The sequence below is a fragment of the Euleptes europaea genome, chromosome 5, assembly GCF_029931775.1.
Source record: "Euleptes europaea isolate rEulEur1 chromosome 5, rEulEur1.hap1, whole genome shotgun sequence".
Taxonomy (NCBI): domain Eukaryota; kingdom Metazoa; phylum Chordata; class Lepidosauria; order Squamata; family Sphaerodactylidae; genus Euleptes; species Euleptes europaea.
Window position 1 is genome coordinate 42250627 of NC_079316.1, and position 21201 is coordinate 42271827.

Here is a 21201-nt window from a genome sequence, read left to right on the forward strand (position 1 = left end):
AATTCAGTTTGAATGTAACCCTTAAGTTACACCTACCGTAAAATTTCTTAAGTAGAAAATGGCTCTGAAGATATTTGTACATGGAGGGATTCTTATCTTTTTCTTGTAGATCTGAAGTACACATACCTGCATTTTCAGTACAATTTGGTGTGATTCTTGAAGCTTACTGCCGTGGGAGTGTTGCTCACATGAAAGTTCTTTCTAAACAGGTATTTCTCATTTTAAATCCTTGTCTGTGGGGCAGTTGATACCTGTCATTAACTGTTGATCATGCCATTTACATAGGTGCCAGTTCCATGCATCAGCCCAATCCATGTGTTGTGCCACAGAGAAGCAGTTCTCAAGCTGTAGGAGCACATATGAAGGCTAGATGTAGTCTCCATGCATGACGTTTTAATTGAGATGTATCTACATAATGTATGAAGGTGATGGTATTTGCTCGTCTGCTGCACAAATGTGCAGCAATGCTTTAGTAAACCAAGTGTAAAAGCTGACTCTTGGCTGACTCTTCTAGCGCAAAAATTAAAAGTATTGGGACTTCCAATTTCTACTCCCTCTGATAATCTTGTGCCATCTCAATCAGTGGCAATTTTGAAGAGGCTGTAGGAGTTAGATTGGGCCAGCACGGTTGCGAGGGCCAGACGTACTTGTTCCGGTTTGGTGTTGGGGCTCCCTCCACCAGAGAAGCTTCCAGATTTCCTTACGACGGGTTCCAATTTCTTCACATCGTCGGGCTTTTCTTTTAGCTCGTCTAAATGCCTTTCCATCTATGGTCATGTTGGACAGATTTAGTGGGATACCTTATCCAGATCGTCTCTGCTTATGCAATACGGGCGAAATTGAAACTTTAGACCACTTGATGCTCCATTGTCCTCGCTGGTCTCAGGGCAGAGAGGTTTTTATTGCTCCAATTCTTACTAACTTGAACCTCCCTTCACACGCCTGGGTGTTTCCATTTTTGCTTGGCGATTTAAACAATGGTTTGGTAACATCGAATGTGGCTCGTTTTTTGGCCAGAGTGGTTGCACTTAAGCAGAAAGAACTTTCAATGACTACCTCTGGCAACTTTTAGTCAGTTCGCTCTGCCCCTAGTTTATTTTAGCTAGGAATTTTATCTATCGGGCTAACGCCTGGTTTTTAGCACTGTTAATTCAATATTGTCTTATGTTTACAATGTTTACTACATTTTATGTTTCCTATCCTTCTTTTGTGTTCCCCTTCCTCCCTCTTTCCTTGGTCCAAGACTGCAGTCATAGACCTAATAAATTATTATTATTATAATGTATGAAGGTGATGGTATTTGCTTGTCTGCTGCACAAATGTGCAGCAATGTTTTAGTAAACCAAGTGTAAAAGCTGTTTGTGTTTGATCTGAGAGCTGGCAAAAGGAGCATCCTTTTTTTAACAAAAAGTTTAAATTATAGCTCTAGGAATCTGCATTTATACTTAAGTTTCCATAAAGAGGAAAAAAAGAATTCTTTAGCCTTTGTATATTGAAACAACCACCTTCCTTACAAGTATGTTTTTAGCACTTGTAGAACACCATAAAAAAGAATACTATGGTACATGTAGTTTGGCCATAAGCTTCAAGATCTGCCGAATTTTCGGTGCCCTTTAGAGGAAGTTCATGTCAGTGCAATCAAAGAAGGGGCAAAAAAATTCCCAACTGTGCAAACACGGAAGAAATTCAAAGTAGAAATACTTCAAAAAGTTCCTGTTTGTATAGCACAGGTTGCATTTTGCTCCCTTGTCACTGATGTTTGCACAGCTCCTGGAATTGTGGAAATGTAAGGAGTTTTTGGTTTTGACAGATGGCTGACCTGGTAGGTCTCTGCCTCCTCTATTCCATAATCAGACTCGGTACACAGCATCCTGCTTGGCATGGATGAGCTTATCTTTAAAAAGCTGGAGCTTTAAAACCCATGCATTAAGGTAATTTTTCCTTGCACAGAAACAACTGTAAATATGTAAGTGGATACTCCTTACTGAACTCTGGCTAGGCTTTACGCTTATTGCTGCAGGTGGTTAAGAACTTTTCATATTCCTAATGGAGTCTGCATTTACATTTGAGGGAATCTGTTATTAAACGTATAATCAACATATAGCACAGCTGAAGAGAGGTGTGTGAGAATGTAGTGATATTAATAGTTTTAAGGGCATCCCAAGTTGCTTCAGCATCCTTTGTAGGAATCCAGCCGTATGGAAACAACATAATTTAATGCAGCTGCTGCTCACTTATGGTCTTGGACTAGCCACCGGAATCGTATTGCACTAATTCCAATCCAACTTCATTGGCTACCAATTCAGTACCAAGTCCAGTTCAAAGACCTAAAGTGGTTTGTGGCCAGGGTATCAAAAGGAGCTCCTTTTCCAGTATGGATTTGGTGGGGCACTGAGATGATTTTGTGTGATCCTGCTTTGTGTGCCGCTACCATAGGAGGTTCAGAGCATGGCAGCTTCTTTTTGGTGGTGGCTCTGAAGTTGTGGAGTTTTGAAAGACATTGCTGCCATCTTCTTCTGTCGTTGTTTTTAGCAGGTTGTTGAAACTTTCTGTTTAGGCAGACTTTTAGGTTAGCTTAGGCTAGGTTGATTACGGGGTGGTTTTTGGGGTGTGAGGCTGGCTATCCTTTTTTATTGCGCAGCTGGTTTCTGTTGCTCGTGAGATTGTATTTTAATCTTTGCTGTAAAGGAGATATTGCATTGTTGTTATGCTTCTGTAAGTTGCTTTGTGGATGCTTGTGCTGAAAAACCGGGTTAAAATTTTTTTCTTTTTTTTTCTTTTTTTGTAGAGCCAGTGTGGTTAGTGGCTAGAATGTTAGGTTTGGAGTGGTAAAACCTGGGTTAAAATCACCACCCATTTATGATTCTCACAGTATGACCTTGGGCTACTCACACTTTCAGCCTAATGTACTTCACTGGGTTATTATAGTAAAAAATGGAAGGGAGATCCTCGCATGCACCCCTGAACTTCTTAATTTACCGTTTTTTGGGGGGGACAACAAAGAAAAGGGTATGTTGGGATCTAATCTTTCTGATCAGGGTTTGCTAAAATGAGAGTCTGTTTTAATTTGGATTCCTTCAGTGAGTAACTTCAGCCATGGTGTTTTGTTTTGTTTTGAACTCAACCTACATAGAGAGCTAGGTGCTCTTGAGACATTTTGTTAGCAATGTTGAAGCCATCTTTGTCCACCTTCATCCCAGACCACTGCTTAACATTTTAAGGGTCTGGCAGCAACAAGGGTGGAGCTAATCTTGCCAGTCCTTATTGTTCAGTCATCGTCCAATAGGAATCAGGGTTGTGACTGGACAGTATAGAGTTTTGTGATTGGTCCCTTCCAATTCCCATATAGTGCTGGGCCTTTAAATGTTACAACATCCCAGTCAGATCCCCACTCAGCTCTGACACTTTAGGCCAGTCACACATGCTCAGCCTAACCTACCTCACAGGGTTGTTAGGAAGATAAAATGAAGGAAGGAGAACAATGTAAGCGGCTTAGGGTCCCCATTGGGAAAGAAAGTTAATAAATTAAATTCAAAGAATGCATAGAGTTGTGTGCTCACCATCTCTTAGTTATTAACGCAGACAGTAAACATAGAGATTTATTTTTAAAATCTCAATATCTATTCCAGGTCGAAGCACTGAACAAGATGAAGACTTTGAATAGTCTAATAAAGCTGAATGCTGTGAAGCAAAGCAAAGCCAAAGCAAAAGACGCAATGCATACCTGTTTAAAACAAAGAGCTTACAAAGAAGCCCTTTCTGATCTCCAGTCCCCGCTGAATCCTTCGGTCATACTTTCAGAACTGTAGTAAGTGTACCCAGCAATTGTTATGTGGAAATGGGCAGGCAGAAGGCTCTTGCTCTCTGACTTCTTTTGGCTGTACTGCTGAGCAGACATGCTGGCACTCAAAGGAATATTTCTTAGTGTGGCTGATACTCCTTCTGTGTAAGCTTTGTAAGCAGTTCTTGGGCTTCCTAAGGTTAAGATGTCAGTTTCAGTTGGGAGTGAAGTTTTTGCAGTTGACGTTAAAACTTAAAACACGTTCTCGACAGATCTCTGATAACAAAGACCCACCTTAAAATAACAATGAATGGGCTGGATCCAGCACAAAGATTTTCCCTGCTCCCCTCCCCCGATGCAGTTATTGCCAACCCCGGGAACATTTATTCCTGAGGTCCCAGGATCCACATGGACTAATGCCCACATGAGTTGCATTGAGGAAAGGGAAGCCGGTGAAAGTGCTCCCTTCTTTGCCTGTCGTCATCAGTAGACCTTCACTGACAGAAGAGGCAGGAAGGGAAATGTCCTCACCTTGCCTCCTTCACACTGCAGCCTCCCAACCCTCATGGCTACTAGTCCACAGAGATCCCTGGGAATAAGCTTTCCTAGGGTCAGAAAGCGCTGATGGGGGAGAAAGGAAAGGAGAAAAGATGCACAAACATCAGCGCCTTGTGCTGGCATAACTCTTGAACCAGCCCACTTTCTGACTGTCTTCTTGAAATCCATAAACCTGTAAGAGCTGCTGTGGCAACATCTGTCGTGGTTTGAAGTGAAATTTTAAGCACAAAGCTGAATCAAATGTGGCTAAGAGGTGCATGTAAAGAATAAAACTTATTTTCTACTCCAGTATGGACCATTATTTCAGATTTTGGAGTTGGTGGTTGCCAGATACAGTCCTGAACTCTGTATCATGAACATTCTGATTGGCCAGCATAGCTGATACACTAGTGGCAAAATGAAAGCTTAGAAAGGCTTCATCCAGCTCATACAATTCTGCCATGGCATTAGCTTCAAGGGTGCTTTTTAAAAATCCTGGTATATTTTTTCTTCTTGATTAACTCACCAAAATTATTTGTAATGCTTTTGTTCTAGTGTGGAAAAATGTAAATACATGGACTCTAAAATGAAGCCTTTATGGATAGTATATAACAACAAAGTGTTTGGTGGAGATTTGGTGGGGATTATTTTTAAAAATGGAGATGGTAAGTAAATGTTGGAATCTTGTTTTTCACTGTAGCATTTTGACCTTGCATTCCTGTAAGTTCTGATGAGCAAAAGGTTTCTAGAGCAATTTCATTGGCTGTGTTAAGATATTGAGACAAACTGCAATTGAACAAGAGTTAGGCATAAACACAGGTTATAGTTATGCTTGTGCACAACTCACTTCCTCTACCTCCCCATTCCTCTTGTACACAAAGCTTGAGTCAAAAATTCCTGGTTTGATGAAGCTCCAAGGTGATTTGATATTTAAATGCAAGTCCCTCAGCAAACCAGAGTTTGTTTACTCGGGTTTAACTGTTTCAGTGCAACTTTTATCACAGTGCAATATGGAAAGAAACAAAATGTCTTGCTGGATCCACTTAACCTCTTTAATGCTATAGATGTTCAAACAATTTTTATAATTAACCAATACCATTGCAATCTGTATACCTTTTACTGCCTAAATATCTTTAACTGAATTTATAGCTTGAAATAATCTCTATCTTTCTTGCAGATCTACGACAAGACATGCTGACGCTTCAGATGTTACGTTTGATGGACTTGCTTTGGAAAGAAGCTGGTCTAGATCTTCGGTAAGACTGCCTACAGTTGCCAACTTTTGCTTATTCTTGCCAGTCTCTTGCTTCCTGGTTATGTGTATTCAGTCATGAAGATATTGGCCGATACTTAGAAATAATGGGCACTCAAAATTGGTATTGTCAATTATCATGTGACTAGATAAGCATGGTATACAATCAATATAATATAGACTTGCTCTCACATAAAATCTGCTTCATTGTCTCATCTTACTATGCCTGGGATGGGCATTTGTGCCTGGGTGAAAGTGTGTGGGGGAGATGATTTGGGGCAATTGGGCGCAGCACTGGCTGTCAGCCAGTCAACTCTCAAGCAGCTTCCCGCAGCCCACCCCAGAGGTTGGCCCATCATGGAAGAGGGGGCACCAGACCTGCAGGCTTCATGCTTGTCCTGGCACACAGCACGGATCAAAAGTAGCAGGCTGAAGAGATGCTGGTCATTCAGCAACTCTCTCTTGGCAAAGAGGGGGGGTCTCATTTGCCCCCACTGCTAAAACAGAGGAGGAAGGTGCAGTCTGCCAATACCTCTTCTGTCTGCTGCTCCTGGCTGACAGCATCCCCACCCCACCCCTGGAGGAGAGGAGGCCCAGAGCACAAGACATCAGAAGGTTAAGTGTCCTGTGAGGGGGTGAATGTAGATCATAGAATCATTGAATCATAGAGTTGGAAGGGACTACCAGGGTGATCTAGTCCAACCCCCTGCACAATGCAGGAAATTCACAACTACCTCCTCACCACACCCCCAGAAGATGGCCAGTATGCCCTCTCATGATCTGCCTAAGGTCAAAGAATCAGCATTGCTGACAGATGGCCATCTAGCCTCTGCTTAAAAACCTCAATGTTTTTCCACACATTAAAGATTGGAGGGATGGAGGTTTTTATATATCGTTTATTGCTTTAACAATGGTTGCTAAAACAGCCAGAATACTTTTCTATCTTTTCATGCAAGAATCTTGGAACAGTTTCTGGTGTGAGTATTCCATCAGATAGTTTCATACACAGATCATTATCCAACGTTGGATTAAATACCAAAGTCTCTGTCCCCCTAGATCCCTGGATTATGGTGTAGATAAGGCTTGATACTTGGATGTTAAGGGATGAGTAAGGCTAAAGTTTCATTTTGCCTGTTTGACCAAATCTTGGCTTCTCAGTCCAAGCTCTCATTCTTTCATTCTAGCAAAATATGAAGCTCTAACCCCCCCCCCCCAAAAAAAAGGGAATCATAACATTGTTTGGGACTAACCTGAATGAGTCATATATCATTGATAAGAGTAACATATGGGGGGATCATGATAGGGACAGTACAGAGGACTGGCAGCATCCTTTCCATCAGTAGGTACCTGGACGTAACTTATGCCAGGTTCATATCATATTTATGAACCTGCTGATGGTATGATCGCGATGTATGAAAAAAAACTGTATGATTTGAAGGAGGAGCGCTCACAAAATAAATAGTTTTGTGCTTCAGGGTTGTCTGGAAGCCATTGCCTCAAATGGGGTAATGGAGCATTCGGCTTTGCTCTGCTGCTGGAGGTGTTTGGGGGCTCACCGTAGTTTGTGGAATGGACTATTATAGATGCCTATTATAATAATCCCAAAATGGCCTGGATTATGTATCTCTCTGTTTTACAGTAGTGGCTCTTGTTCATTGTAACATCCAAATCCTGTTATCCCTTATCTTGCGCTTTTCTTCTTGCACATTTTTTCTTTTCTTTTTTAATTTAAGAAAAATGCTGTGTCATAACAGATTTGTGGTCCCGTTTCTGGTTTTTAAATGACTTGATTAAACTATCTCTTTAACTGACCAGGGCTTGAATTTTTACTTGCTACTGTGCACATTACACTAAATAAATAAAAATTGTATTCCTGACACACCCGCTGGTTGGTGCTCCTCTTGAGCTCATCTCTTAAATATTTTTGTAGGAGTTCAACAAACAGAATGAAGTTGGAACTTAGAGCAGTAGCCCTCACAGATAAGGGAGGCATTATAAATAAGTTGCCCATCAGCCAAATATGCTACTCACAAGAAGGATTCTTTTTAATTCTGTCTGTTATCAGGGAAAAAAATGAAGGTAGATTAGTTCCGGAAGTGTATTTTTTTTTCTCTCCAGGATGTAAGAATGAGGGTTTAGTTGCTCTGAAGCTTGAATATTGATTTACATTCTCTTTAGAAACAGGAAGAAAATACCTGGAGGCTTGCAAGGGTAGGGCCTCCCTGTCCAGAAGCTGTCAAAGGCACTGGTCAGGCATTCTGTTGATGCCTCCCTGGTGAAGGGTGGGGCCTTCTAATCCATCCCAGCCCACACACCTTACTTCGCAGGAGATTAGGAAGCTCATTAAATTGTGTTGTTGCTGTTGTTTCTGAGTCGGTCTCTTATCATCTGATGGGAACGAATGAGCAGGAGGCCTTGCTGGGCAAAGGTTGCTTTCAAGATTTTTCAGGAAATGGTTGGGCCACAGTGAAGGAAAGAATTTCCAGCCCAGTTCCATACTTTACTGTGTGTATTTTTAGATGCGCTTTTGACCTCAGTGCTCGGACACATAAGAGGGAGCATTATTGCCTAAAATCTAGGATATTTTTTTTCTGTAGGCTCAAAAAGGGGCAGTTAAAATAAATATTTGTTCATTTGTAAAATTTTATATCCCACTTCTCCAGAAATCTGCTTTAGACAGCTCACAAAACAATACAATAAAATCATAGGAGTGACAACATAAATTGATCAATCATAAACAAGTACTAAAATGAGCCACATCATAAAATAACATTCAATGCTCTGAAATAAATGAATTGGTTTCCTTGCACAGTGTGAAATAGTGCATGGGTGCTCCCTATTAATAGACTATATAGTTGAGTTCCTACATTAAAAGGAGATGTTTCAGCAGATACTTAACCAAGCTTTTCATAAAAACCTCTAAATTAGATGTTCCCCACTGCCAACTTCTATTTACAGACCATGCTGAAGCTTGGGTCCCAACTGAACGTATGTGGGCACAGGCAAGAGGGTGAGTTTTGCCTACCTCCCCTCCTTTGGGAGAGCTCTAACCCCCTCTAAGCTACTCCTGAGGTCCCCATTGCCCGTGACCTGTAGAAGGGAGGGTTTGGCAAAAAAATTCATGCACCTCCCCACACCTGCAGAATTCTAGGTGGGATCCAAGCCTTGAAAAACTATAAAGTAATGATGAAACTCTCCTTTGTCTAAGATATAGTAGTAACCATAAATAATTTAACAACTCCATAACCAGACCTCTAGGTCAATGCAAAAACATTAAAACTTTGTTTATTTTATTTATTATTTTATTGAAACATTTATAACTTGTCTTTCATCTTGGCTCAAGGCAGCTCAAGAGGCCTGCTTGTTCAGAACAAGGGTCCATCTTGTTTCACATAATAACCAATCTGATGGCCCCAGAGGGCCTTGGAAGCAAGGCGTGGAGGCCAAGGCTTTTCCTGATTGTTGCCTTGCCAGAACTGGTATTCAGAGGGTATACTGTGTCTAGTAACCATTTAGTAACCATGGCTGATAGCCAGTCTCTGTGGATTGGGCTACTCCAGTTTTAACGTTAGTGGCCATCACTACATCCTGTGCAAAGAATTTCCTGTGTCTGTCCTGAATCTGCTGCCCATCAGCTTCACTTGAGTGTTATGGGGGAGGAAAGCAAGGTTCTCTTGCCCATCCTATGCATAATGTTATCAACCTCTGTCATATTTATCTCCCCCCGCCCAAGTCATTAGCACTTTAACTGGACCGTCCCACCATCCATGATGGCATATGTGAATGTATATAATACATCAAAGAAGCGTTCACGAAACAAAGGACTTCCTTTAAGCCTGCTGTGGGGGCTTTCTTCATGCCCTTCTGTAAAGGAGAGAATAAATCCAGAGATCTATTCTGACATTACAAAAGACCAAACCACACTGTATTTGTTTGGGCCTGGCAGGACTTGAATTGATAAGCGGAATTGTTATGAACCTGGAGGGACAGAGCAAAAGTTACACAGGGCAGGAGGAAAATAGAACTCATCTCTCAGGTTGGTTTATACATCTGTCAGTAGTTGTCTTTATATAGTTTTAGCAAAAGGTACAAAAGAATCCCACTGACAGATGTTGAAGGGAAGGATGAGGTGGACAGGACCCTGTGGATTTGTCCCCGGCCTGACTCCTGTCAAACTGTCTCTCTGACGAGGATGTTTTTTCCTCCATTTGGGAGAGTACCGTCCTCTGGGGACAGAGCAGCTTTCATCATTGCTGGCTTTTGAAGAGGAAGTTGTTGGAAGTGTGCCCAGTGACCGCTGCAAGTAAGGGTGGGTCGAAGTACAGCAGCATTGCACTTTAACCTAATAAAGCCCACATTAAGATTATAAAGTAGCAGGGAGAGCTCAGGCATGATTCTCTGTATTGCAAAGGCCGCAATCCCAGAAGTGGAGCTGTTGTGCGCTCTCGTTGACTCACAGAATCTGTCATTTTTAATTGCATGGGAAATTTTGAATGGAAGGATATGGAAAGTTTCTAAAGATAGAGGTGAAGTGCATGTGTGGAGGGTTGATTACTCAGACTTCTGATGTGACGTGGCAGAAAGGCTTGGCTGTAGCTGTTGTAAATGACTGTTGTGATTCTTGGATGATGGTATTATAATTTACGATTGTTTTTAATGATGGTGGTTGGTTTTCAACCAGACGAACTAAACTTAGACTGCCTTTGTGTCTTCACTGTTCTGTGTTTTGACATTTGGGAACTGTTGCAATTTCAATAAAACAGTGTTGTATTTTCCCTGAATGAAAGGCCAAGCTTTCTGTTTCTGCCTCATTCTCTTACAATTATTTTGTAACCCTCTGTAAAGCTTAACTGATTTGTTCAGCTTGCTCCCTACTATCTGTTGCATACTCAGAGCAGCTTATTTTGGGAAATTACCTCCTATTTCAGGTAATTCAATTGGCATTCATCATTTATCCTTTATCCTGTATTTTCCTTCAGGGTACAGTTTTTACTGTATGGATGGAAATCTCAAATGTTCTTCCTGATATCACTCCAGATATGAAAGCACCTTCTCCTAAAGATAGAAATCCTATCCTCCCCATGTTCCTCAGGCCAAGTCCTGTATTCCTCACGTATCTTCTCACCAGTGTCACACCCTTACTTGCTATACCTACAACCACACCCCACAATAGCACTTTCTCCCTAATCAGCCACCAAAAGGCTGGCAGTCTTGGAGCTGATCGACACTTGAGTACAAAGAAGACCTGAATGTAAATGACTTCCCTGCGAGACAGGCAGAAATGGCAGCAGGAGTTGCGCTTCTGTTTTTTGTGCATACTGCAGGAACTGAGATGGGCTTCCTTTTTCACCGCTTCGCCAATGTTCCTTTTCAGCAGCTTCGGGATTTGCTAACAAATGAAAGATAAGAGCGCCATCTGTTGTTAGAACAGTAGAAGTGCATGGCTCTTACCTTGTTTACGAAATGCTGAATGTTCGTGTTTGTTTTCTGATCTTCTGAAAGTTTGTGGTACAAATTAGCAAATGCATTTGTCTCTGATCCATTAGACACTGAATTTTTTTTTATAATTCCTGTTTTTCCAGAGTCTTGCCATATGGTTGTTTAGCAACAGGAGATCATTCTGGTTTAATTGAGGTTGTTTCTGCTTCCGAGACCATTGCAGATATTCAACTAAATAGTAGCAACGTTGCTGCTGCGGCTGCATTCAACAAAGATGCTCTCTTAAATTGGATTAAGGAATACAATTCAGGGTAAGCTTTTAGTTTGCATTTGGCAATTAATTTAGATTTTCAGCAGACCACATACCAGTGTCATATATTTCTCTGCTTATAGTCTGGCTGGATACCAACAGAGTGTTGGAAAGTTCTAGCAATGTGAGTTTTCTTTGATCTTGGATAATAAAATGGAGGCTGGATCCTTGCCAGTTCTTCCAAAATCCAAGCATATCAGTGTACTTTGACAGTGCTCTCCTTCCTGTGAGGGTTCTCAGCAACAGTCATGTCTATTGCATCTTTATGCCTCCCTCAGAATCTCTTTAAGTCATGGTTAACTAAACTGAGGAACATGTTCATTTATTTACTTCATGGGGAAGTAAATGGAGACCGAAGCAGCTTACATAATTCTCGTCACCCCCATTTTATCCTGACAACGACTCTGTGAGGTAGGCTAGGCTGACAGCATGTGACTAACCCAAGGTCACCCAGTGAGCTTCCTTGGCAGCATAGGGATTTGAACCTGGGTCCACCAGATTCTAGTCCAACACTCTAACCACTATACCACACTGGTTCTAAAACAACACACCAGGCACAGACAGTGAGGTTTAATGTTACCCCAAGTAGCCCTATAATCTTGTTCGTTTCTCAAGTGCCATGCTGGCATCTTCTCCCTCAGTAGAGTAGAACTATAGCATGTACTGGCTAGCCAGTAATGTTTTCAGTAGTTCCTGACATATCTTAAAGATCAGGCAACAATTCAAACCCCAAATTCCACTTTGACCAGTGTTCCTACAGTGTTGTTAGAACTTTAAAGGCTTCATGCAGGCAATAATTGTGTAGCCATTCTGTTTCACACAAATAGTGAATGTTTCACCTCAATCATCGTCTTCTGCCAGCGAACTTAATCTGTTTAGTTTGGCATTCCCTCATTGACTGTCCTTCCTGTATATTTTTAAAAGCTTGTTTGAATGGTTTTGATTGTTCGCTGCCTTGGGGACCATAAGGCTCCATAAAAACGTTTTAAATGAATAAATTTGACATGTTTGTAATGGCCTATGGCTATATGCAAATAAAACTATTTATTCAAATGAATAAATTAAATTAATGTTTCATTTCCTTGTATAGCATTACAATAAAAAGCCGCAGTAGCTGTCCAAAATATTTTCAGAATGAAATGTATGTCGCTGTTTAATGTGTTCAGGGAGTTTACTGCAAAAGTAGACAATATGTTTACTAGCTGAGGATATATGAAGTGGCTGTAAGGCAGTTTCTGTTTATTGTGCAGCAAGTTGCTATCTTGATGCTGTACCTGGGGCTATATGAAGCAATCTATTTCTGACTCCTAATTTAAGGAATTCTTTGAAATGTTTACCATTCTATTCCCCCCCCCCCCAATCTGATCTAGAGATGACCTGGATCGCGCTATTGAGGCATTCACACTCTCTTGTGCTGGCTACTGTGTAGCTACTTATGTGCTGGGCATAGGAGACCGACATAGTGACAATATCATGGTCAGGAAGAACGGTCAGGTAAGTATTTCCCTGGGAAACTGTTTCAGTGGGAATCGTTTAGTAGCGTTTATTTCTGTATGTTTCAATTGCTTTTCAGCCTATGATACAACCAAAAGTTCTCCTCTTCAGAAACGTTTGTGTCATTTTCAGTCTTCTGTGGATGCACAGGCCTAATTGGAAGATTTTTTCCCTAGCTCTTAGATTGGAAGTTGTTTTCTAGCTCTTAGATACTCAAAGGGGGCGCCCCTCCCCTCGGAGCACAAGTGATGCCGTTTCCTGCCCAAAAGGTCACATAGTCCAAGGGGAGGTGCCGCCTTCCCTCAGTTTGTTTTTCACTACCACGTTGTGAAGATCGTTTCCACAGCTCTCCATGAGTGTTTTTCTGTGAGGAGTTTTCTCAGATCTCTTTGAGACCTTCTCTGAGACAAGTCCACCATGTCTCAGAAGGCCCTTTTAAAAAAATGGTCCAATTGCAGAACTAAAATGACAAGGACTGGCAAACATTTCTTCCATTTAATCTGCCTCAGTAAGGGGCATAATGTTTTAGCCTGTAAACACTGTCAACAGTTTATATCAAAGGCCTGCAGTGGCCAAGCTTCCTGTTTGAAGGCAACTCTTTGGGCAAAGGACTTGTCCAGCTCTGACTGCCTGATAGCTAAATCATCTGGCCTGGCAGAGCGTTTTGATATCCGGGCAACTAAGACCACTGCTCTGGTAGAGCAATCATCTCCGCCTCCTTCTTCTGCTGCCTCATTTCTGAGATTGGATCCATTGTGGTGGCAATCTTGATAACTGGAATCAGTATTAATTATGTTAAATATTTATTGCAGTAATAGCAGTAGTCCATGAAGGGAAAGGCATATTCAGTTCACATTTTTTGTAAAGGTTTTTAAATGTGTGAAAGAACACCTGTGCATTGTTGATATATAATTCCAATTTCTGCCTAGAACCATATGATGCCTGCTTTGGTTGTAAGATGATCCACTTTTACCGGTGTTAAAAATGTTAAATCACATGTAATTATTGTATATTTGCAGTTGTTATGAAGATGTAATTTGGGGGGGGGGGATTATCGACATCACATACTGGAGGAAATCTAGTTAATGAAGATTAAGATTTTGCAACAACAGAATTAAATAGCTTCCTGTGGATACTAATTTACGTTCTGAACATTTTTTTCCAGCTCTTCCATATAGATTTTGGCCATATTCTTGGAAACTTCAAATCCAAATTTGGAATTAAAAGGGAGCGAGTGCCTTTCATTCTTACCTATGATTTTATTCATGTCATTCAGCAGGGGAAAACAGGAAACACTGAAAAATTTTGCCGGTGAGTATTATAACTCTTCAAAATCATGTTGCCGGCGCTAGCCCACCGCCATAAAAGAGGCATACAAAAAATAGGTTGTACTGAAGGAATCAGCAATCATTGGTTATACAAGATACTGTACCGGAGCAAAGAGGAAACTGAGATGGCATCACCCCTCTTACCTCCCTTTCTGTGGCCTCACTGTTCTTAAAATTAGAAGGCCATAGAACCAACTATGAGCTGTAGCCAGGGGGTTTCTCATCACTTTTAGAGACCAATAGCTCACTTGCCTTTTGCAGAATGCTGCTGTACCCCAACGGTTTCCAGGATGGAAAACATAGACCTTTTCAGACGGCCACAACTTGGGTGGGGGCTCGACATCAGTGCCAGGGGTTGGAGGGAAAGGATTGGTATCTATAAACACTCCCTTTGTAAAGGATATTTGACAGTTTGGGTTTTTCAAAACTACAACCTGGCTTTGTCATAGCACATTTGAAAAGATTTCTGTACTCATTTCATGTGCTTTGTCTTTGAAAACTCCCATTCACATTTAAGATGTCGCTCAGTCTTCTCTGAATGCTGAATGTAGGGGAACTCTCTTTTGGAGGAGACAGAAAGAGTCATATGAATACCATAATTACTGAGTGAAAATAAATATAAATACAATCATCTGTGTATTGAATAAATGTTTAAAAACTGCCATATTAGAACAACTATCCCTTTCATTGGGGGGTGGGGGACGTACAGACATTTATCCTTTCCTTAATAACCTATATAACATAGGTATTTCATCTGACTGCAAATATGGAAACACCTCTGATCTGACATCCCTGTAACTGATTATAACCGAGTTTTTTTGCAAGGCTTTTTCATCATGATTTAGCTGCTGCCGCACCATCCAGTCATCTAGCTGGCCTTGTCTACTCATGTCGTCTTGATGGGGAAAGGTCCAAAATACACAAAGGGGAATTATCCAGCTATCCCTTGGATATGTTAAATTTTCTTTGGTACTTCATTTCCGCTTATTTGGCTTCCTTTCTTCTAGCAACTGGAGACTGCAATACCTTTCTAATTATCCTTTGCTGTGTAGTATGTAAAGCAAACAGTTTTGTAACAATCTGTATTTGCAGAGTGGTATAAATGGGAACAGATGGTGGGTTAAAAAGTTTAGTGGCACCAGATAACGAGTCAAATCCAATTCGGTTCAGATAACCCTGTACTGAACCAGCCTCAACTGCCTAGGGTCTGGGCCACTTCTTTTGGCCCTGTCTTCACAGCACGTGTTCTTTGTGAATGTTAAGGTTCCGACAATGTTGTGAAGATGCATACTTGATTCTGCGAAGACACGGGAACCTGTTCATCACTCTCTTTGCATTGATGTTAACGGCCGGGCTTCCAGAGCTAACTTCTGTTAAGGACATCCAGTATCTAAAGGTAAAATACATACAAATATATTTATATATATGGATATATAAACCTATTTGTTCAGCAAGATGTTTGTAACTCAGAGCTGTGAAACATTCCTCACTTTGTCTGAACAGACAAAGCTACCATATATTGAGGAGGCAAGTCATTGGACCATTTAGACTGTAGCAGCACTCCAGGTTCTCAGGGAGGTCTCTTTGTCCTGATACCTGATTGTTTAATTGTAGATCTCCTAAGTGAAGACTTCTGTATGCAAAACATGTGCTCCGTCGAAGTGCTGTGGGCCTGCTTTCAATATCTTGAACTCAGCAGCACTGCTCATTTAATTTTGTTTTCAGACAGCAGCTCTCAGCCGAGTGTAATCTTTTAAAACAAATGCCTTGCTCCCATTTGAAGGTTATTGGTTGCCTGTTCATTTCAACTAAACTCTCAATAAGTGTATAGCATAAAAATGGAACTGTGCCTGTATAAAGAAGTATGAAGCCAGGATATTCTATAGTAGGAAAGCATGAAACTCTGATGGGTAGTGGATCTCTCTTTTTCCAAGAACGGTTGTTAAATGAGAGCAGCAGTGGTAATTTTGCTTTACATGCATTTGTACCTGGCATAAATATATTCTCCTGAAAATAAACATAGCCAGTTCATTGTGCAATAGGAGTCTGCTTATTGTCTTAAAGGGTCTGTTGAAGCTCTTCCAACTAACAGACACTGCAAATTAAGAAATAAAGAATGTCCGTCACATAACTTCCTGAACATTTCGAAGTCTTGAGAGCTCTCCCACACAGTTTCTGAAAAAGGGTTTAAAAGGCAAGGGGGTTAGCCACTCTGTTTTCACTTTATTAAGAGAATGCTCTAATACAAAGGTGCTTGTTGGCAAGCTCTTAAGAGCTAAAGGAACAGCTTAAAAGAGATCTGAGCCCCTGGCTCAAAGGACTGACAGCTTTTTAGTACTTGATATACTGGCAATTTGATATCAGGAATCAAAACAATTTGATCTGGTGTGCGAAAATGTAACCCAGACTTAAGTGAGTTGTCAAGAGGAAATGAAAGACCCAGGCTAGGCCGATCTAATCAGATCTTGGAAGCTAAGCAGGGTCAGCCTTGGTTAGTACTTGGATGGGAGACCCCTGAGGAAGTCTAGGGTCGCTGCACAGGGGCAGATAATGGCAACCACCTCTGTTCATCTCTTGCCTTGAAACCCTCTGGGGTTGCCGTAAGTCCGCTATGACTTAACGACACTTTCCACCACCACCCAAGAGGAAAAGATGGAACTTCATCATACACTATAGACAGGGGCTTGTGTCTCCTCCCCCACACCCGCTAACCCAGGCCTGAAGTCTTCCCCGGGCCCAAGAAGCCTTCTTCCAACAGAAGAGCAACCCTCTCCCATCAGAGGAAAACTAATTGAGCCAGAGGAAGGATTCAAACTTGGATGAGCCAAGCGGTAGGATCCAAATAAGGGAGCTTAACCAAGTTTGAGATACTCATAAATACTAATTTGGTCTGGTTTTCAGATAGAATCCCTGCCTTTTGAGCTGCCTCACCCTGACCAAAAAGAAACTGGTCCAAATATTTCATTTTTCCTAACCCTAAATACCATTATTTGAAAGTTTCTCTCTGGCTCAAAGTGGCTGGATTTGCCTTTACAGCATCTACTCTTTATTTTGGCCACATCAGTAGAGTTGCTGCCTCTCCTTTCTAGCAGGAGTTCTGGTGCTTTTTAGTAGCCCCATGCTGGTTAGAAATTCATCACCCACAATGAACTGGACTTCTGCCTGACACAGAATTGATAAAGGCCTAGAAGCCCTTATGGAGAGTAAGGTTTGGTAATTTCCCCTTGTGCCTCTTGGTGCTCAGTCTGATGCTCACATCACAAACCCTGCCTTATTCTTCAGAGCTTTCTTGAAGATGTGGGGTAGCTAGTAGTAGAACTGCACTAACAAGTCAACAGGAATACCAAGTTATCCATTATCCCATATGAGTGATGCAAAATGGCGGTGCTTAACAGTGAAAAAGGTGTTGCTTTTAGACAAGTGGCAAATTTTGGAAATATTGGGTATGCAAGAAGGGGGGAAAAGAGCAATCCGTTAAATGCTACGTTTTCCCCTCCCTTTAGGACTCTCTTGCCTTAGGGAAGAGCGAGGAAGAGGCGCTAAAGCAGTTCAAGCAGAAATTTGACGAAGCGCTGAGAGAAAGCTGGACTACTAAAGTGAACTGGATGGCACACACTGTTCGAAAGGATTACAGATCCTGAGTGGTTTATGAATTTGCACTAAGCTGAATGTTACTCTGACAGTAAAATGTTTAAAAGGGAATCAATGGACCCTTTCTAAAAATGGACCCAAGCATATTGCCTGAATGATTATTTTGCACTCTGCTGTAGAATGCTTTGACAAGATTTTGTAAAACTAGCCGATGTTATCTATAAATTCTTGTTCCGACTTTGCACGCTGAAAGCTACTTACTAAGCTTTTATGTTATTATTTTGATACATTGCAAAGCTGTAAATATTTTGGGTTTTTTATGTTTTGGGAATGGACTCTTAAACTCTGTCAGGATGGTTCTTAGAGGACTGATGGTTAAATGGAGAATTAGAGGTGTGTTTGTTTTTTAATTTTGCTTTGAGAGAATATTGTGTGTCTGTGTGTGTGTGTGCGCGTTTACTGGCATAACTGTGTTCTACTGTACATAATAACTGCCAGAGCATTGTACAGCAGGAAGCTGCTTATTATCTTAAAACTGCTGCCACAAGAGAGATTTGTCATCATAGTGGGAAAATTAATTTAAAGAGATGAATCCTCTAAACAAAGTGCTTAGTATTAGTGTAAACCTGTTGGCATTAATGCTAACTTCAGTGGGACAAATTGTATAGGGCAACCTTGAGCTTTTGGAAAACTCGACCATGAAGATGGTTATCTTTCAGTTCATTCCTTTTTTTTTTTTCATTCCTAAGAAGAGTTACTCCAGTGTAAGCCCATTGAAATGAATAGGCTTAGACTGGAGTAACTCTCCTTAGGAATGCACTACTAGAGTTCTATTGAACCTCCACTTTTTAAAGTCTACCAGCTGAGCTTTTGCACAAACCTCAATGGCTTTTCCGTCTTCCATTGACATCAATAACAACTGTATCATCTTTGCACAAAGTGTAATATATGTATATGGAAAATCACACTCAATAGACAACCTGTTTATGAGGAATGGGCACCCAAACAACTGTATGTAAAAGCCAAGAGGTGTATGATTAAAAAACAACAACAACATGCTAAAATGCAGCATTTTTCAAATGAAACTCCATTGTAAAGTCAGATCTGTTGTTTACTGTGTTTCCTAAATGCCTATAGTGATAACTGTTTATCTTGACCAGAATGTTTGTGTTCAACCTAAGAGAATTGGTAGAGAAACTGGGTTTATTTTAACACTGAGGTACCGAAATTTTAAGGTGCTTATTTGAGGAGCAATTCATATTTTAAAAGTGCAATAAGATCTGTTGGCTTAAAGATGCAACTTGTAATGTTTGAAATGGTGGTGAGACGGCCTTTCAGCTACTGCTTACTCGCCAAAGAACACTGGTAGCTCTTTGTTTTGGTGATGTTAAATATAAGTAATTATGATACAAAATTGCCTTTTGGATCAAAACAATGATTTTAAATAGGAATTGAATTAAAAAATTATTTTACTTTGTCAAGAGTATGTGTTCTTCTCTAAAGAATTTTGTGCCCAACTGTGTTATGCTGCTGGATTGGGGCTTCAGGAAATAGTGTCAGCCTTTGGGAAATATGGCATAAATGAAAAGCTTAGAATAATCACACAGGTGTGCATACATTATATGAGAAATTTTCAGTACAAAAATATTGGGGTTGTGTGTGTTAAGTGCCGTCAAGTCGCTTCCGACTCATGGCAACCCTATGAAAGTCCTCCAAAATGTCCTAACTTTGGGATTGGTCCAGACTAAATTGGCATAGGTTACCCCTTCTCACTGCAGACCCCCATCATGTCATTCCTCAGGGTCCTCATCTGCCAGGAGCAGAATTCCATGGAAATCAATGGGCTGCAGTAGGATTGGGGAGGCTAGACGTTTGATTTGTTGATGGAAAATTTAGTCTGGATTCGGCCCATTATCACAGTATGCTTAAGATTCAAGCTTTCTTTGGGAGGCCATTCAGAGAGTCTGTTCCCTTTAGCGAGTACTGACACAGATACATTGTGCGTTGTATCATAGGAATAACTGTCATAACTATTCAAATAAAAAAGTACTTTGTGTAGTATGGTGGGATGTTGCTGTTGATCAGGTTTCCTTGTGCAAAATAATCCCATTTCATCTATTCTTTCTTTTTAAAGACTAATGTGGGGCACATTGTGGTCAGATGGCCATCTAGCCTAAGCTTTGAAGCCCCCAAAGGAGGAGAGCCCACTACCTTCTGAGGAAGCCCGTTCCACTGAGGAGCCGCTCTAACTGTCAGGAGCCAGCGTGGTGTAGTGGTTAAGAGCGGTGGTTTGGAGCGGTGGACTCTGATCTGGAGAACCAGGTTTGATTCCCCACTCCTCCACATGAGTAGCGGAGGCTAATCTGGTGAACTGGATTTGTTTCCCCACTCCTACACACAAAGCCAGTTGGGTGACCTTGGAGGGATATCGAGCTGACTGCCCAAGCCCCAGACAGGACAGGTAAGAGTGGCAGTGGCAAAATCCTTCCCTTTCCCCTCTATATTGGGGGTGGGGGGACCATACCTACCCCCATAGTCACAAGGCAGCTGCCTCTGTTGCCTATTCGTGGAGACTGCTCCTGTCTACATATAGTGTGAAGCCAACATGACCGTGGTTAGAGGGCCAGACTAGGCCTGGAGAGTCCCGGGATCTGTTTCCCATTTAGCCACAAAGTTCACTGGGAGCCTTTAGATCCATCACTCTCAGCCTAATCCTCTCTCACAGGGCTTTGGAAGAGATAAAATGGAGGAAATACAACCATGCAAATATGCTGCTCTGAGCTCCTTACAGAAAGAGCAGGATAAAAAAATGTCACAAACTACAGGTACTAATTTAAAAAGCTTTTAAGCAGCCACCACATGATTCCTGATTGCCTGGACCTACCACAGCACATACAGTGTGCTATTCAGATGGAAGTCACTCTTCTCCTTTCCCCCCATAAAACCCACATGTATTTTTTAATAGTCAATAAAATTTTAATTTAAAAAACTTTAATATCCCAGAGGAGAAACAGCAGAAATTTCTCAACAAACAAACCCATACACTACAAATAAATATATATTACAGAACAAGCTTGACTTACCAAGAGTTATGTGACCTGGTTTTTACCAGCTAAGATCAGTTCCACTGAGTGCAGCACAGGGAATCTGCCTCCCTGTGCCTTGTTGGCAGCTCTACATATTAACCCTAGACACAGATTTGACAGATTAAAAAGCTTCCCTAGACACAGATTTGACAGGTTAAAAAGCTTCCCGTGCACATGAGTAAGAGGCACTTGAAAACATTTGACACAGGCAATGAAATGCCTGCGTTAAGGAGCTGGAGTACAATACAGTTCAGAAATTGCCCCCATTCTGGCTTTGCCTCTGCACAGTCATGGCAGAGAAAGCCAGAATGGCTTATGGACTTCTAATGCTGGGAAACTAGATGATGTGCCACGAACTCATATCCAGTCCAGGACTGTGCTTA

General features: G+C 41.3%; 1 protein-coding gene across 1 annotated transcript in view; it reads left to right on the forward strand.

The window, feature by feature from the left end:
* Positions 1–18068, forward strand: part of PIK3CB (phosphatidylinositol-4,5-bisphosphate 3-kinase catalytic subunit beta) — a 57993-nt gene extending 39925 nt beyond the window's left edge. The window contains exons 14-22 of the mRNA XM_056849815.1: positions 110–209; positions 3630–3808; positions 4874–4983; positions 5496–5574; positions 11153–11320; positions 12690–12813; positions 13979–14124; positions 15405–15537; positions 17645–18068. Coding sequence (XP_056705793.1) covers positions 110–209; positions 3630–3808; positions 4874–4983; positions 5496–5574; positions 11153–11320; positions 12690–12813; positions 13979–14124; positions 15405–15537; positions 17645–17782 — 1177 coding nt within the window. The 3' untranslated portion in view covers positions 17783–18068. The remainder of the gene's footprint in view (positions 1–109; positions 210–3629; positions 3809–4873; positions 4984–5495; positions 5575–11152; positions 11321–12689; positions 12814–13978; positions 14125–15404; positions 15538–17644) is intronic.
* The last annotated feature ends 3133 nt before the right edge of the window (positions 18069–21201 follow it).